Source organism: Protopterus annectens, chromosome 1.part0, assembly GCF_019279795.1.
Source record: "Protopterus annectens isolate FY-2018-M chromosome 1.part0, PAN1.0, whole genome shotgun sequence".
Classification (NCBI taxonomy): domain Eukaryota; kingdom Metazoa; phylum Chordata; order Ceratodontiformes; family Protopteridae; genus Protopterus; species Protopterus annectens.
This window is the reverse complement of record NC_056725.1, coordinates 135,173,120-135,191,660: the sequence shown is the minus strand read 5'-3', so window position 1 is coordinate 135,191,660 and position 18,541 is coordinate 135,173,120. Positions and strand designations below refer to the sequence as shown.

Sequence of the window (18,541 nt, the reverse complement as noted above, 5' to 3'; positions counted from 1 at the left end):
TCTTGGCAATATTACATACAATATTCTGTTCCTGCATTCTCAGAAATCTTATTCCTCATACAAAACATTTCTGCATGTACTGTTCCCACAATTTTCATTTTTTCTATGTAATTTACTCCTAACTTTTCTAAAGATACCACCTCCTGTTCTTTTATCTCTGCTACGGTATTCACTACTTTAAGTGAATATTGGCTTGGTTGAGCCCAGGAGCTAGGAGAAATTTCAAATTGTTTTATTGTTTTTGTAATAAAATCTCTAATTTTATCATTGGCCTTCTCATTTTTGGTGGTTCGTTGGCTGCTGCTTTGGACTTGGTTTAGATTTTGATTTCCATTTTCTAGTAATTGCTTTTTTAGCAGCTACCAGAATTAAACTTGACAAGACTTTACTAGGTCTAGGCAATTCAGATCCTGTAACCCAGCATAAAAAAATAATTTCCTTAAGATAGCCTCATCTGCTAGCCCAGTCAGTATTCCCTTCAGAGTACACTGCAGCAAATTTTTAAAGTTGCTCAACTCATTACACTCCAAAAATCTTATGTTCCTAGTTAGCTCTTTTTTCCTCAGCACACCTGCAACATTTACCATCTACCTCAGGAAAAATCTTTGGAGTCTGCTTGGGGTATAAAAGTATCTATGCAAACACTTCCAGGCAAAAATCCTAAATCTTCTAGACTTTGTTGCACATTTGGGAGCCGTACATACGACTTCCTGTTTGAGAAATGCACATTTAATCTCTCTTCCCAATCTTTATTGAGCTCTTCTGATTGATTCCTATAGTTATTGTGCAATATTTTACATACCCTACTAACTTTCTCTTTTTTACCAACAGCTTCTATTCTACATTAAATTCAAAACTCAACCAGTGCAGGTATTTCATTTAGAATTCTCCTATCCCTTTCTCTTTGACTATAGTCTGACATCAATCTCTGACAGGGAATGCAATCATTAGCCTACAATCCAAATGTCTTCTTGGTCTCTTCCTATTATATCACGTTTCCTTCTCTAATTATTTGTTCCCGATATCCTGGCTCCTTTACCAGTTTCCTCCAATAAATTCCAGACCCTTTCTGTCTATTCTCTGTACTCCTGATTCCATTTATTCATATTGGCAGAATATCCTTGCTTCATTCTCATGTTGGCTTAGTTCTTAGTACATACTTTCTGCTACTTTATGACTATAAAATTTCTCCCTTTTAATTTCTCCAAGTATTTTGGGTTTCTAATACCATGACGGGAATGGACCCCATTCTTAAGTCAAAGTACAATTAATGTTCATGAAATTAGTATTGTTTCAATCTTTGATATCAGCTAGAAGTGCTCTCAGTAGCACTCACAATGTGCCCAGTAATGACTCCTTTTGCAAATCATAGAGGGCTACATGTACTGGCAACATATCTAAATATGATTGTAGATTATTTTTTAGAAGACCAGTTGCTCCTACTACTATTGGATCTGTCTGGGTATCTTTCTTCCATATTGCTCTCGTTTTTGCCTGCAAATCCTGATATTTTATAACTTTGTGCGTCTCTGAACCCTGGGTATGGTGATTTCAATGATAAATGCTACCTTTGTCTCCTTTTCATTTACCACTATATCAAGTTTTCTAGCATCTATCTTTTAGACTGTTGGTAATGGGTGATCCCATGTGATGTAGACTTAAGTTTCTATGATGCTTTGTGGCTCATGTTTCCAGTGTTTTTCAGCTATTTCAATAACATAATGTTTACACAATCCCCAGTGCAACAGTCTTGCCACATTATCATGCCTTTCAATATGCAGTCCTTCTGCCATTAGTATGTCACAACCAGCAACGAGGTGTGCGACTGTTTCCAATTCTGTTTTACAAAACCTACATTTGTCTGTTTCTCCCACATGTTCAATGGACTTTGTAAACCAATGTGTATGTAGCCAACTATCTTGGGCCACCAGTATTAGCCTTTCATCTCTTGGTTTGAATTTGCCTCTCCTTAACCATTCCTGCATTTGATCCTGATAAGCATGAGGTTCTTCCAGAAGTTTTCTATACTTGCAACTATATTTATGCATTTTCTGCATTTCTTAGCTTTTCATCTGGTCCTTCACCTTATATTCTTTCTATTGTTTTTTTGGCACATTCAGTAGACTTATCTACTTCTGGTTTGACTTCCATTCCTGCTTGATGCCCATATGCTTCTGCTAGACTAAGCAGAGAAGTAATCTCAGATTTATTCTCCTCATGTTTCAAAATTTTTACTATGTTTGAGTCTTATGAGGTCAGCAGACATGTGTGCAGTCCCACAATTACAGATCTATACATTTAATTGATTTCAAGGAGGCCTATCTCTCCTTCGGAATGGGGAATATATAATCTTGGAATGCACTGATTTTTATAAATCATTTGGTGAGCATGAAGGATTGTTCTTGTTTTCCTGTATAATCTATCCAACACTTTTTGGGGTCAGTCAATTACTCCAAAACTGTAAGTTAGTACAGAAAGAAAAATTGGTTTATAGCTTGAATTTTGTTTCTATATGTCAACACTGTTTTCAGGATTAATTTATGTCTTCTAAAGTATTTCTTACTAAGTTTTATTCGCCTTTGTTCATGTTTTATTGTTGATCCTTCATCAACTCCCAAATATTTATATACCCCCTTTTGCTCAAGTTCTTTTATATCATATTCTTGTCCCAAACTGATGTTTTCTTGATACTGCAGTTTTCCTATTTTAAAAGTTGCTTTTGCACATTTATCAAGACCAAATGACATTTTTATATCATCTGAAAAAAGTTTTGACAACTTGCAGTTGTGCTTTCAGTTCCTCATCTATTGAGCTAAATAGTTTTAAATTACTGACAAAGAGAAGATGAGATGTCTTTACATACGTTGTTAAGTAGACAGCTTAGTGGATAAGGGCAAAAACAGAATAGCAGCAGGGACAGAGTCACCCTAGAATATCACCCCCTTTGAATGTTTATCCCTGGGATAATAAGTTGTTCTTTATCATGGCTTAATTGCAAAGTAGTCAGCCACTGTTTCATCGTCACTGTAATGAAGTCAATCAGTGTATGGTGCATCTAATACATTTTTAAACACGTTTTTATCCATGAATGTAGGATACTATTAAATGCTTTTTTTGTAGTTAATCCATGCCATACTTAAGATTCTTCCCCTTTTTACAGTTCTCCACTATGACTTTATTTAACAACAAATGATCTTTTGTCCATATGACTTTCTTTTTTTGCCCTTTTGTTCTAGTGCCATAACTGAGTTTTCTTCTAAATGAATATAAACTCTATTGGCATCAATTCCAGTGTATACTTTATGGATTCCTATTACAAGAACGAAAGTTCACTACTTCGAACTTGTAATAGGAAGCCTCAATTCTGCGAAAGTTCACTTTAACGAAAGTGAACTTTTGAGTAAGTGCACTTCACCGAAAACACCGCAGCACAGTGGAGGACATAAAAAACAAGCTATGTCCTCCACTATGGTGTGATAGTCACGGACCTTAGTGTTAGGGTAAGGGGATAATTAGTAAAGCTATCCCCTTACCCTAACCCATGCCCTAACCCTAAGGTACGTGACTATCATACCACAGTGGAGGATATTGCTATGTCCTTCACTGTGCTGCAGTCGTCACGGACCTTAGGGTTAGGGCATGGGTCATGGTAAGGGGCCCATGCCCTAACCCTAAGGTCCGTGAGTACTGCACGGAAGTTCAGTACAACACCCGTTCGTTGTACTGAACTTCGCGTAAGTGCACTTTCGCTGCAGTGAGCATTCCATGCACTATTTCTAATTAGTGAAAATTCGCTCTAGTGTATGGAACCCATACTTTATACGTTGTTGGAAGGGAAGTTATTGGTCTATAATTTTTAAGGTAGCTTGCAGGTTTGTTCACTCTTAAGTAGGTCTATATTATATTTTTGAAAGTTTCAAACATCGAACACTATATAGTCGACACCATATGAGCAATGTTTGAAATTTCGAAAATATAATAAAAAAAACGCTGTAGGCAGGGGAGCAAGCCCCCCTGCACCCCCCCCACAACCCCGCTACTTAAATATTCCTACTCCGAGATCGCACTGCATTGAAGTAAAGGGAAAATATTCCCTATGGAGATTTCTGTGTTACGCGCGCAGCGTTTAGTCCAATCGGGTTCGCCGTTTACCTATTTTTATTATTCTGTTCTGTTCCCTCTTCCATACTCTTCTAACAGTGACACTTCTTGTCTTAATTGCTTGATAGTTTTCTCTGCTCGATACTTCCATGATGGTATTCGATTTTTCCCTTTCCCTCACTACCCAGTGTTCTTGTGGTAGAACTTTATCTTTTATTAATTTAGCTGCACAGTAATATATCTTGTTTACTTCTGTTATATCGCATGGATTTCTATGGACAGCCCTAATTACGGTGTTCATTTGTTTTATCAAACTTCTGACTTTTTGGGTTTTATTGAACTTCTGCAGTTCATTTCTTTCATTAATCTTAATATGTCCATCTATCTGTATTAAATCAAGCAACTCGTCTCTTAGCTCATTTTCTTCTAAACCGAGGGCACATTTTGTTTTCCATTTCCTGCGGGTATTCTATAGAAAGTTCTTTAGCATGTAAAGACGTGTCTGGAGTACTTCTCCCCGGGCCTCCGCAGAAAACTGGCTTTGCTCAAAGTTGGACTTTCCCAGTAAACAAATTTTAAATAAAATAAATCTTCCTGTGGCACATTCTCTTCAATTTCATCCTGTGCCATCCATTGCTCTGTCATATGGGAACTCACTGGCCTATCACTCCTCAATACTGACCGCGTCAAAGTTTCCACAGTTTCCTGTTCCTTCCCTTGCTGTCCAGCTTCAAGTGAACATTTATACTGGTTTCCTGTGGAAGGCTCCAAAATATCTTCATATGGCACCTGACCAATTGCTTCCCATTCCACTGGTTTCTCCTTAATTTGGATGTCCATTGCTCTATCCTGTTGTGGTGCTTTCTGAATTAGATTTTCTACACTGAATCCTTCACTTCACAGGTATTCCATAACCTCAGTTTCTATTTCTTTAAATTCTCCATTACTAATCTCCTTTTCTACTTTTCCTCTTTGTCTTCTTATTTTTTGTATAGTAAAAGTTTTCCATGTCTGGATTCCTTTGCCTGTATTTCTCTTCAAATATCTTTGATGCTGCCCTTTTTGTATTGATTAGTTTTGTTTTCTCCTTTGCATAGATATTACACCACATTAAATCTCTTTTTCTTCCCCATATCCATAATTCTTCTTCAGACATCTCCTGATCTTTCAGTTTTTCCTTACTCTGATGACTCTTTGTATCATGCTGTGATGTAACCTTTGTTCATAGGTTCATAGGTTGGTACTAGGCTATCAGCCCTAGGGCCTATAACAAGCCTAGCCATAACAATTCCCTGGCTATTTCTTCCCACATTATTTACTTTTCTGGACCCCTGTCTAGCAGGGCGACTGACGTGATCCCTGGGGTGAATTTCCTTTCTCCCATCCAATCGTCAAGGTTCGTCTTGAAGAGGTCCAAAGAGGCACTCTGCTTGACATGTATGGGCAATCTATTCCAGAGTCTGGGGAGTCTCTGGGTCAGGAACCTATCCCTCCAGCATGTTTTGTTTATTGTGATGACAAGGTTTAGATCCCTGGAGCATGTAGCTCTGAGGGATTGGGATTTCTTTAAGTGTAGCATGTCCAACAGCTCTGTGTTTGACATGGCCTTTTATGTTAAGCAGAGATCGCCTCTGAGTAGACGATATGCGACAGAGTATGGTAGGAGTTTTTTAAGGCGGTCTGCGTAGGGCATCTGCTTTAGGCCTGTGATTCTTTTAGTGAGGTATTTCTGAGGCCTTTCCAGTTGTTGCAGATGTCTTGAGAGGTACATACCAAATGGGGCGTTGTATTCTATAATGGGTCTAATGAGGGATGAGTACAGTGGGACAATGACCTCCTTTTTTCTGGATGAAAAGCCCTTCGTGATGAGGTGTGCCACATAGAAGGATTTCCTGACTGTTGTGGCGATGTGGTTATCGAAGGTGAGACCACTGTCCACCTGTGTCCCTAAGTCTCTTATCACACTTTCTGTGTTTAGTGTACTGCCACCTATATGGTAATTCATGGATACATGTTTTTCCCAAAGGGGATAACAATACATTTCTTGGCATTGAGCTTGAGCCCATGGCTCTGGCACCAAGCATCTGTTTCTGTAAAGCCCTTTTGTAGAGTATCCACATCATTTGGGGATTCAATAATGGCTCCCAGTTTGCAGTCATCTGCAAACTTTGTTAGCCAGAGCCCCTTAGTGTTGACCTGTACTTCAGAGAAGTAGATGCCAAACAAGAGCGGCCCCAGGACTGAACCCTGAGGTACTCCACTTGTCACTTGTCTGGAGCTGGAATTGGAGTCGGCTACTTTTACAGTGTGGGTTCTATCAGTAAGCCATTTAGCAACCCATTGGGTGACATAGGGATTAATGCCCAACTTAGTAAGTTTATCTATGATTCCAGAGTGGGGGATGGTGTCAAAGGCCTTGGCAAGGTCTAGATAGGCTGTGTGGACCACCTTACCCTTGTCCATGGCTCTGGAGACTGATTCAAAGAAGTCAATCAGGTTCAGGAGACAAGATCGGCCCTTCACAAACCCAAACTGGGTGGGGTCCAGTGTTTGAAGGTTGCCAATGTCTTTGTTTAGAAGTTCCATGATAATACGCTCCATGGCCTTGCAGATAAGGCTTGTCAGACTGATGGGACGGTAGTTTCCGGGATCCAAGGTGGATCCCCTTGTGGATTGGAATAACTGTAGCTCTGCGCCACTCAGTGGGCACGAAACCTGAGGTGAGGCTATGATTAAACATGACACTTAGGTGAGGTGCCAGTTCATATTGTAGTTCATGTAGTACACAGCCGGGATGTCATCTGGTCCCATGGATGCTGTATTCCTGGCTTTAGAGAGTGCGTTTTGTACCTGTGTGGCCGTTATTACTGGAATTTGGCAATCTTCCGGTATTGAGATGGGCCATTTGGGGGGTGAAGTTGGCACTGAATCGATCTGCCAGGATATTGGCAATATCCTTTGGATCAGCATATTTAATGCCATTCTGTTTTAGCTCAGAGCAGATCTGAGCATTGCCATTTAGATTCTTGACATAGTTATAGAATGCTTTGTGGTTGTCTTTGGAATCTTTGGCAATTTTATTTTCGTAACTAGCTTTGGAGGATTTTATGAGGCATCTCAGTTTCTTACTGAGGCTAGTAAGGGAGTTTTTTTGCATCCTGGGATTTTCCTCTTTTCTGCAAAAGTTTCTTCCTTTTGTTGTAAAGTTTGTTTATGGCAGGGGACCACCAGATTGGCTTCCTTTTTTGGATGAGAGCATTTTGGTTCTATTTGGGATGGCACGATTCATGCATGAGTGGATGTGCTCGTACAGTGCCTTAGTGTAGGATTCAGCAGTTGAACTTTCAGTTCCCGTCTGCATGGGTGTTATGAAGTTTGTCACTTCTGACTTGAGTAGCATGAAGTTGGCTTTGGAGAAGTTTTTTATGGTGGTTTCTTTACTGGGGGGGTGGGATGTGGATGTTAAGGGTGATTAGCTTATGGTCAGACCTGACTAACGAAGGGGTGACCATAGGTATGGAGCATTGATTTCCCATGTTGGTAATGACCACGTCTAGGATATTGGAGCTCCTGGTGGGACTATGGATTAGTTGATCCAGGGCATTGGAATTTATGAATTCCAAGAACCGTTGCGCAAAGGTGTTGGGACATGAGTAGTTTTCCCAGTTAATGGCAGGGTAGTTAAAATCACCCAGTATTAGGGTGTTTGGTTCTATCTTAATATTTTCCAGTATATTTAGAAAGGTGTAGTGAGAATCTTGGGGTATGGTGGGGGATCTGTATCAAGCTACAATTTGGATTGCAGTCTTACCTAGTGTTAGTTGCACTTGGAGAATTTCAGATACATTGTGTTGGCCAACTAGCCTGGTGGTGTGAATATCCTTGGTGAATATTGACACTCCTCCACCTTTAGTGTTTCGGTCCTGGTTTGGTGGCCGAAAAGTGTGGTAAGAGTTGTAGCCTGGTATTGCAGGGGTACTCTCTGGAGCCTTGAACCAGGTCTCAGTTACTGCACAGATATCGATGTTCTCCATTTTTAGGAGTGCCTCGAGAGAGGTTTAGACTTCTAGCATTGAGTAGCATTACCTTCAGATTTTGCATGCTTGTACCTGTTACGGTGGTGGTTTTGTCCTTTGAACATTAGATAGTTCTTTTATACCAAATCCTTCACTTTGCAGGCACTCCATAACTTCAATTTCTATTTTTTAACTTCTACTTTACTAATCTTCTTTTCTACATTCCCTCTTTGTAATATTATTTTTATTGTGAAATTTTCCATATCTGGATGCCTTTGCCTGTATTTTTCTTTGAATATATTTGAAGTGGCTTTCTTTATATGGATTAATTTGGCTTTCACTTTTGAATAAATATTGTACCATATCAAATCTCTCTTTCATTCTCATGTCCATGTTTCTTTTTTATACTTTTCAGAAATCTCTAGATTTGGTTGTTTTATATTTCCGTACTTACTCAGTTGCTTCTTTTTCCAAACAGATCAAAGTTTCTTTGTCTGCATACTGTTTTTCACAAATCTGTTGTATTAACAAACACAATTTTTTATTTGAAGCTTCTGAAAGTTTTTCTTGTGGAAGTATTCTTCTAATTTCTCCCTTAATCTTTTTGTATATCTTGTGGCTGGAAACTCTGGACTTTTTGCATAACAGTAACCACACATAATTTCTTTCTTATCCTGAACAGTCCACTCTATCGTCTTTATGGCTCTTCTTTGGCCTATCAGCTTTTGTGATTTTTAAGGACTGCTACTTCCTTCTACAACAAGGGGGCCATCCTCCCCCTGAGCCTGGCCTGGCCCCATTGCAGGAATGTTTCTGTAATCTGAGGATTCTACACTATCATAGTGTCCTGGCACCAGTGCGCCTACCAGGACTGGGTTATTTTATCCTGGGCCTTGTGCACCCGGCTAACCTTTTTAATATCTAACCTACTTCTGTTCATGATATATGCTATATAGTCTATATATCAGTGTTGTCTTGGTGAGATTTTATGAAAAACAGGGTCCACCTTGTGAAGGTACTCACCAAGATTTGAGGATGAATTCAGTTTCAGCAATACTACTCTCCTTTGCTTGCTGACTTATCATTTCTCAATTCGGACCCTGTATAACTGTTGTTTTTTTTCCTTATGGATCTGCATCCAAAATTCCATTCTTTTCTTATTTCTTGAATTAGGCCCTGCTTCATCATCATCCCTTTCCACTTTAAATGTAGCTTTCTGCTTATGTTGTATATACGAGCCTTAACTGTGTAGCTCTAAAATATCAATTTAAATCAGGTAATCCTAACCCTCCTTGTTCTGTTGGGAGGATCAGCTTATCGCACCTGACTCTTGCCATCTTCCCCTCCCAAATAAAATACTTCACTCTTTAAATTACTGTCTACAACTTCTCCCCAGTTCATAAAAATATGCCAAAGTATAAAATTAAAGGGACTAAAAATATTTTTTTTTACTGTTTGTATCTTGTTATGCATATCCATAGGCAAGAGCTTCCAGTTTCTCAATTTTTGTATTCTTTTTAGTCTCTTCCCACATATCTTTATCTGCCACAACCAAATCCTTTTAATCCGTACTCCTAAATACTTCTTTTCATCCATCCCTCCATCCACAACCCCTTTTTCCCATTTTTGCACATGGAGTCGGGTTGTCACTTCAACAGTGACAATCATTTAGAGCCAAAGTTTACACTGCCAAGTGGCTAGCCCTGCCGTGGTTGTTCTTCCACACCTTACACTTACACACACATTCACACCTATGGCCAATATAGAGTGTCCAATCCACCTATTGCATGTCTTTGGAATATGGGAGGAAAATGTCTCATAAATATGGGTATTGCTAGACCAATTCATGTGTGGGTACATAGTTTATAGCTATAGCCTTTGTTTTATCTTCATTAATTTTATATCCAGGGAAAAAAAAAACAGAACTGTCTCAGAATTTTCCACAACACTGAGATGTCCTTTTTCTGGTTCCATCAAGTACAAAATATCATAATCTGCAAATAAAGCAAACTTTTCTTGATTGCCATACCAATTATATCCTTGAACTTTTGATTCCCTAATTTTCTTTGTCAGTGGTTCTAAATATAATGCAAATAACAAAGGGAAAAGAGGACACCCCTGCCTGGTTCCTCTATTCAGACACAGCTTATAAGATAGGAACCCTTTCCACTTTGATTGTTGCCTCTGATCCCTCAAACATCCTTCTAATTAACCTGATTATTGTATCAGGAAATGCAAATGCTTCCATTGCCCTTCTCATAAAAACCCCAGATTATTCCGAAAAATATGTTCTCTGTATCCAGATCCATCAATAACAGTGGCATTTTCTTACATTCTCCTTCCTTCTGGATCATCATTGTTCTATTCATGTTGTCAAATGTTTGCCTCCCTTCCACAAAACAACAATGGTCCAGGTTTAAAAATTCTGGCATCACCATTGCCATTCTTTTAGCCATTATAGACATAAACACTTTATAATTATGGTTTAGAATTGAAATGGGTCTAATATGTAGCTGGATCAGATGGGTCTTTATCATCTTTACGTATTACATCCACCTTACCTTTTCCAAGATGATGGTACCTCCCCCTCCTTTTATAATACTCTTTACAGGTTCAAATGTGTATACTAGGCTAACAACCATTCATCACATTTTAAATCTAGCCATGCATCCCAAATCTCTGACAAGTTTAAAGACTCTTGATAAGTGTAAGCAGGGGCTTGGGACAGGAAACATTTACGAGCAGGGGCCTGTGAGATGAACTATTTACAGGTTGCCTATGCCCATTAGAGACACAGGTGCCAAACCAGGGATGAATTTCCTGTTCTCAATCCAATTGTCCAAGTTGCACTTGAATTGGCTTAGGAGGGAACTCTGCTTCACATGGAGATGGGGCATCTGTTCCACGGACGCGGTAGTCTCTGGGATACATACCTATCTTTCCAGCAGATCCTATTTATATCATAGGCAAGGTTTAAGTCTTTAGAACGGGTAGTTCTGGTGCTGTTTGTTTTGTGGATATGCAGGAGATCCATCAGAGTGGGGTCTGGCAACATCCTGTATGCCAGGCATAGATTTCTCCTTAAAAACCTGTAGGAGGCAGAATACAGGGATAGGGCCTTTTACTTACCCCGACATTCTTTTAGAGGAACCTCTGTGGACATTATAATTGTTGGAATATGCCTGATTAGCTACAAACCAAAGAGGGCATCGTACTCAATGATAGGTCTAATGAATGCAGAATACAGTGGAACAATGACTTCCTTGGACTTGGATGCCATACCTTTATTTATAAGTTGCACAACATAGAATGATTTCCTCACTACTGTAGACATGCAATGGTCAAAGTCTAGATTACTATCTGTGTGTGTCCCCAAGCCCCGGACTGCTGGGTCAACTTTAAGGGGTGTGTTGTCAATATGATAGTTACCAGGGATGGATGACTTCCCGAAGGATACTATTATGCATTTTTTGACATTTTTTTTTAGTCCATGGCTCTGACACCAGTTGTTTGTTTGTGTCAGTCCCTCCTGGAGAACATATGTGTCAGTGTGGGATTCAATGGCAGCTCCTAATTTGCAATTATCTGCAAATTTAGTCTTCCAGAGACAAATGATATTGGTCTCTACTTCAGAGAAGTAAATGCCAAAAATGAGCAGTCCTAGGACTGATCTCTGAGGGACTCTACTTGTGACTGCCCTCACTGTAGAAGTGGACTCCCCATTTCTAACTTCCTGGGTCCTGTCTGTGAGCCAGATGACTATCCACCGGGTGACATACACAAGTTTTTACCTAACCTCTCGAGTTTATCAACAATGCCTGAGTGGGCATTGTTAAACAAAACCTTCCAGATCTTTATCACCTTCTTCCCTCTAACTTCCAAACTTCCAGTGGAATACCATCTATTCCTGGAGACTTTCCTGTGGATTGGTCAAACATCCCCATTTTTATTTCACCTCCTCCTATTTTAACTGTTAGTTGTGAGACTCATCCCTCTAACCTTGGCATATTTAAGTCCTTGATAAATACTTCCATTTGTGCTTTATCTTGATTTCCCCACTTGTCTGCTTTTACAGATTTTCATAAAATTTCTGAAAAATCTCTAATACATCTACTGGATCTCTGGTTATTTATCTTGTTCTAGGCTCCATAAGTTTAGCAACAACCCTTACTGTTTTCTGTTGCCTAAGTTGTTGTGCCAAAAGTTTTTGTGCTCTGGAGTTATTAAAAGAAAAAGTAGTTTTTTTTAACAGAAATTTTTTTTAAACTCATTGTTGTAACACACTATTTTCTTTTTTTTTTTTTTACTTAGCCATTGTTGGACACACGCATTTAGCACCTATTGTGTATAAAGGAGGTGCCATGGTATACCACAAGTATCATCTGACTCTCTCTTTTGTATTATTAAGCCCATATGTGCTTCTAAATTTCTGTTCCTCTGATCTTTACTGCAGTATGCAGCACATAGTGGAGTTTTATTAAGTAGCATTAAGATACAATACCTTGTAAAGCTGAATTCCAAGGTATCTGGGCAGCACTACGTAGGATAAACACCAAGAAACCACAGCTGCCCTGAGGTACAGACCACACACACACACATATATATATATATATATATATATATATATATATATATATATATAAACTGGTGAATGTGTATGAGAAACTGGAGCACAACTGGAAGAGATGGAATAGTATTAGATGCAGTAATGCAGAGCCTTAAACAACCATGTATGCTCAGTTATGGTTTAATATGCCAGGATTATAACTTCATGTCAAAAGCAGGGTGTTTATAAAACTCAGCCCAGTTTTACAGAGGGATAAGGTGCAGACTGCACTCCAGAAACTCATGTTTGACTAGTGGCACAGATGCTGGAGGAACCTAGGTGGGGCTCACCCATCCTGGGGGAAAGGGAGGCAACTTAGCTCACTACAACTATGTGATAAAGAGCCTAGCGAGCTCAGCACTGTAAGTGGTGTGTCACAAGAGTTTGCACGTGAATGGAAGGCTGCCATGGATGTGGGGATAAAACAAATTTGCAGGAATCACAGATTAGCCCACTCCCTAACATCAGGCTCTCTGAGACTCTCTCCTCCACTGGGGAGTGAAAAGGGTGAAGGGCTCTCTCCCTGATGGAGGAATGAATCGGTTAGTTGGGTGCAGGAAAGAGCCAATAATGGGATGATCTTGCAGACAAAAGAGAGCATAGTGTGTACACACAGTGCCGTACTACTGGCATTGGCAAATGATCTGCATGTGGTAGATCAACACAGGAAGGTTGACAGGACTGCACAAGTGTGGAATGTAGCCTTCAAGAGTATGGGCATTCAAATGTGCAATAAAAGGCCTCTACCTGGGCTCTGACTCCTACCAGCACATTATAAATAAGAGAAAATAATGAATATAATTCTGGTGTAATGGACAAGTCAATCTTTAAGTGTGAAGTACATGCATTGAGCCAGGAGCTATTCCTTCTGTTATACTGTAGGTATTAAACTTGGTCACTGTAGCTACTGAATACTGCTGCAATACACCAGTTTTAATGGAAAGTATTACCAATAGGTGAGCTATACTAAGCTGTACCAGTATGACGTCTCTGGTAATATTTGTCTGTTTCTGGCTAGCTGTACAGTATAAATAGACACATGGGTTTTTACTGACAGATGGTAACTCTAAAAACGTGGGCGTTGTACATTTTCAAATCAGTTGTGCAAACAGTGAGCAGTGTCAGAATGCAGAGAACTTTGTGGTTGCTTGTTGCCGTCTGCATCCAGTTAGAAAAATGATTAAGCACACTTGTGTTTACAAGTGTCATACCACAAAGAATGACATTTAGTGCTGTATTCATTTTAACAACAGTCCACTACTGTCACATTCCTCATACATGGGCCTGGGGATATTAGTGTACCAGCAGAGCACTGAAGAAACTTCTGCTAGCGGACAGACTCCTATTTACTCAGTTGTCCACAAAACTATGTAGCAGCACATAAGGACAGTACTACTTCTACAGGTCATGCTTGAATTATCAGGCAGGAACCCATAATTTTTTAAAAAGATTGCAGCAACCATCATTTTGCAGATATCTAGTAACAATTCCATGTTGGAACTACATGGAGAGCACTAGCTTCTTCACTGGAATAAATCACGTGCAAGTTATGCTTTAGAATTTTTGCTGTTTTGGCATAGCTACAAGTTCAGGCCTGTGCTTTGCCCTTTGAGCAAGAAGTTTTGGAATCTGGCACTAAAGCTTCTATATGCATGTGCATTCCTCATAAATTGTAAAGCATCAAACTAAGTATTTAATCACTAAGACTTAGGCAAGTAGCTCCCTTTTGGACCATTTTAAGCCTAGCCAATTTCTCTTCCAAAGGCAGGAACAAATGCATGTACCTCGTGTTTGAGGCAAATACCCTGTTGTAGCAGCCCCCAACCTTGCTTACTGATTTATCCAGCACATTAGTGAGTATATGATTACTGCTGTTGCTACCTAATACTTCATCTTGCTGCCGCTGTACTGCAGGTAAATAATAGGTATGTAGTTAGAGTAATGGAGGCATTCTGAGTAAGACTGTCTTTGTCCAGGCTGAATATCGAGTAGTTTCTGTATTTACCTATATCACATTAAGTAGTTCTGCACGGTTACATGAAAAGGTACTTGCATACAAAATGAAACTCTTGTTCTATTTTATTTATTTTTCATTTCATACATCATTACCTATCACTGTAGACCTTATTTATTTATATAGAAAGATGATTATGTTATTACAACTTGCTTTAGACTACACAAATGTAGATTTTCATGCTTGGAAACTTGTGAAAGCTGGTGAAGATAGGCGTGGGAACTTAGTCACTTCCTTGGTACCTTTCACACAGACTTTTAAATATAACATAGTATGTACATAAAATGGTTCTTTTCCTTCACATCACTGTCTATAACATAAATGATTTTAAATGTGATAATGTTAACACACATTTCATTTTTTCAGTAATCTATTAAAAAACTTCAGAGAGTTCATTCAGTCACAAAAATATTTAATATTAAAACACTGTTGACCAAAATCATTACATTTTAACTATTTATGAATGTGAATTTACACAACTGACCTTAACAGAATGCAAATTTCAAAACACCTGCCCACTTTTCCAAGCTTGCAGTATGTTGAAATGGTTGCAAAACTACTGAAGTATATATTTTTTGATGGCCTCTGCTATGACATCAGAGCACCAGCTGTCTCCAGTGTCTTCTTGCTTCAACAGATTCCATATTTTGTGGATCAACACCCTAACATAAGTGCTGGACAAGTCCCTTTCTCCTGAGACAGAAGGCAGAACCAGTCACATAAGTGTTGTTGCAGACATTTTGATATAGCCCCACTCGGGCACGAGCATGTGATGATGTCAGTGTGCCTGCAACACACTGCTGTGCTTTCAGCACTCAGAAGTTTTGCTGACATCCCATATACTAAAGTTTAGACCTGTATGGTATCTCCATGGTCTTTCTACCTGCTAGTTAAGCAGTGGTCAGTCCCCTGTCCCTCTTCTTGAGATAGGTGAGCTTGCCTCCAGCCACTTGACTGATTCTCCTCCCTGAGCTCAGCACCCCTTTAGGTGTTCAAGAGACTAGCTAAGCACAGGTTGTCTGTGGTGCAGATTTACATTACGCCTCTGCACCAGGCTGTCATCCAGTAAGCATAAGATATAATTATCATCAAAAGTGTAGTTTAATCCAAATAACAGTGTCACTATTACATTTGCCACAGTGAAAAGAATGCTAAATATCCAGTTAAGTTTATTACACAGTCAGAAAAATGATTTCATATTTCCATTTTGAAAAAAAAAAAAAAAACACACATAAAATGCTACTCACCTCGTTAGGCTTTATCACTTCTTTGTCAATGGGGCATATTGGTGCTGGATAACAATTCCTAGACAAAGCAATAAAAATACAAATGTCTACATTTTAAAAACAACTGTTTGTTAGCTACCTTGTATTTGACTTTATTTTCCATTAAAATGGCAAAAATGTGATTACTTACTGTATCAGCTGATATTCAAAGGGGCTTTTTTTTGCACTGAGTAATGTCTGGGATTTCCTCTTTTAAAGACTGTGTCAGCACAAACTTAATTTCTTTAGCTCCTTTGCTCCCAGTGATGCATGATATATCACACATCAGGACTAGGTGGGTACTTCTAGACTTGCAGTTCTTAGTTCAATTCCAAAGAAACTGTAAAGCCACTCCTGAAAAGTCATGAAAAGGTCATACAAGTATAAACTTGGTAGACTTACTGGCAACATCCAACCACAAGATAGATGGATGAAATGCTCCAAAACAGATGGCAGTGGCAGAGGGGTAATAAATATTCATTGCAGAGGGTCCTCTTAAAAATACAGACTATTCATACATCTTTTTCTTCTTTTGTTTTTTGTTTTTTACTACATCCTTTTCTTGCCCAAACCTGTTAACCACCAGCTTTCCCTCCACTGACCAATCAGGACATCTCCTTCAATATTCTATGGACATTTCACTAGTAATGGAGCAAAAAGCTGGCCAGAGGACAGTCGACTATTCTTAAAAGTCAGGGATTTTGGTCTGTACCACCATTCCCCGAGGAGACTGAATGTGCACATCTCCAAAGTAGGTCACTTAATGCTGGTAAAATCATACAATGTTGAAGCACACTGCTGCCTGACAAACTGACTGCATATCCCTCGTCTACGTGCCACGCACTGCTTCACCCTGGAACCCAATGTGTGCCAGCAGACCTCCCCTCAAGGAAGGGCAAGCCCACTTTGGTAACTCATTCCACTCTCCAAAGCTGGCTCCTCCAGCATCCATGTCACTAATTGATCCAAGGTCACCAGGGTAGTGGTAAATACTTTACTAGTGTATTCCATGGAGCCAACTGAATGTTCCTGTATGTGTTATATCTTATGCCAGGAAGAGGGACACTGAAACGGGTAACAGCTGGTAAGATTTCTCAGCAGTGTTAGAAACACTTCCCAGGGTGCTGATAGTCAAAACAGCCAAAAAATGAAGGCTCAGAAGACAAAATTCTTAAAGCATTAAAGTGCTAAAGGAAGTTTAGCTCCTGGAATAGCAGAACAAATAACAGTGCTCGATGAAGGTGGGAGCCAATGACTATGTGGAAGCCACCATTTTCTTGGCGAAATGGATTTTAACTGCATTAGTCAAAGAGGAGTTCCCTGCTTAATGACAAAGCAAGGTGCACACAGCAATCCACTTGGATTAACACTAGGCTTTCCTTAAAACAGCAAAGGAAACGAGCAACTAGTCCATACTCAAGAACCCATGAATCCTTCTCAGGTAAAATCTAAGCTCAAGGATACACAGGGTTCTCTCTCTCTCCCTGTCTGCTAGTTTCTATCCACAGAAATAAAACATAGAAAGGAATGTAACAGTTTAAAGAAAGTTCTGACTTTTGGAAGGAAGTATGGTTTAAAACCTACACTAGAGTCTTCTAAAAGAACAAACAGCGTTCCCTACATATCAAGGCTTGTAGCTTTATAGCCTTGAAGGTGGAGGTAATGTCCACCAAAAATACTGTTTTCCAACATATGAACTTCAGTTCTACCAAGCTAGCCACTTTCAGCAGCAGATATCAATACAGTCATTCCTAAAGATCAAGTCACAAAGATAAGATAAGAGGAGGTGTCCACCCTAGAAGTAAGAACAGCACTAAGGAAATAAAGTCAGGGAAACCAGCAGGCTCAGAAAAGGTCACAGTATATATGATAAATATGTTGGGTGTAATAAGGGAGAAATAGCGCCTGAGGAAACTCATAGCAGTGTAGAGAAAAAGACATATCCCATATAACTGGAGAATAAGCACATTAGTGCCAATATTCAAGAACAAAGGGGACAGTCACTGCTGTGGGTAGTACACAGGTTATCAAACTCTTGTCTGAAAGTTCTGGAGATTTTATTTATTTATTTATTTAACATTTGTTAACCGGGAAAGTTCGACTTGGAATGAAGCCAATTTTCAGCGGAGGCCCGGGGAGAAAGGCTCCAGATGCATGTCTTTGTAATGTGGGAGGAAACCGGAGCACCCGGAGGAAGCCCACACGAACGCAGGGAGGACACGCAGACTCCACACAGAAGGCACCCCAGCCGAGAATCGAGCCAGAGAACCTCTTGCTGTGAGGCGACAACGCTGCCGTTGCACCACTGCGCCGTCCAAGATGATGACTGATAAACAAATATGCAGACTCGTTGAAAGTATGATGGGAGATGAGCAGTTCAGATTAAGATCAGGATGCAGCACAACTGATCTAATGTTTGCAATGAGACAGATATCTGAGAAGAAGGAGGTGAGGAAAGGGTCCAAACTGGCATTCCTAGACTTAGAGAAAGCATATGACAAGGTCTCGAGAAAGCTGATTTGGGCAGTCCTGCAGTGGT

The 18,541-nt window shown here is 39.6% G+C and overlaps 1 protein-coding gene across 2 annotated transcripts in view; it reads right to left on the bottom strand.

Moving 5' to 3' along the window:
- TRAF5 (TNF receptor associated factor 5) overlaps positions 1-18,541 on the bottom strand; it is an 845,712-nt gene that overhangs the window by 526,139 nt on the left and 301,032 nt on the right. For both annotated transcript variants that reach the window (XM_044089770.1, XM_044089851.1), the window contains exon 2: positions 15,985-16,042. In XM_044089770.1, the coding sequence (XP_043945705.1) occupies positions 15,985-16,042 (58 nt within the window). The remainder of the gene's footprint in view (positions 1-15,984; positions 16,043-18,541) is intronic.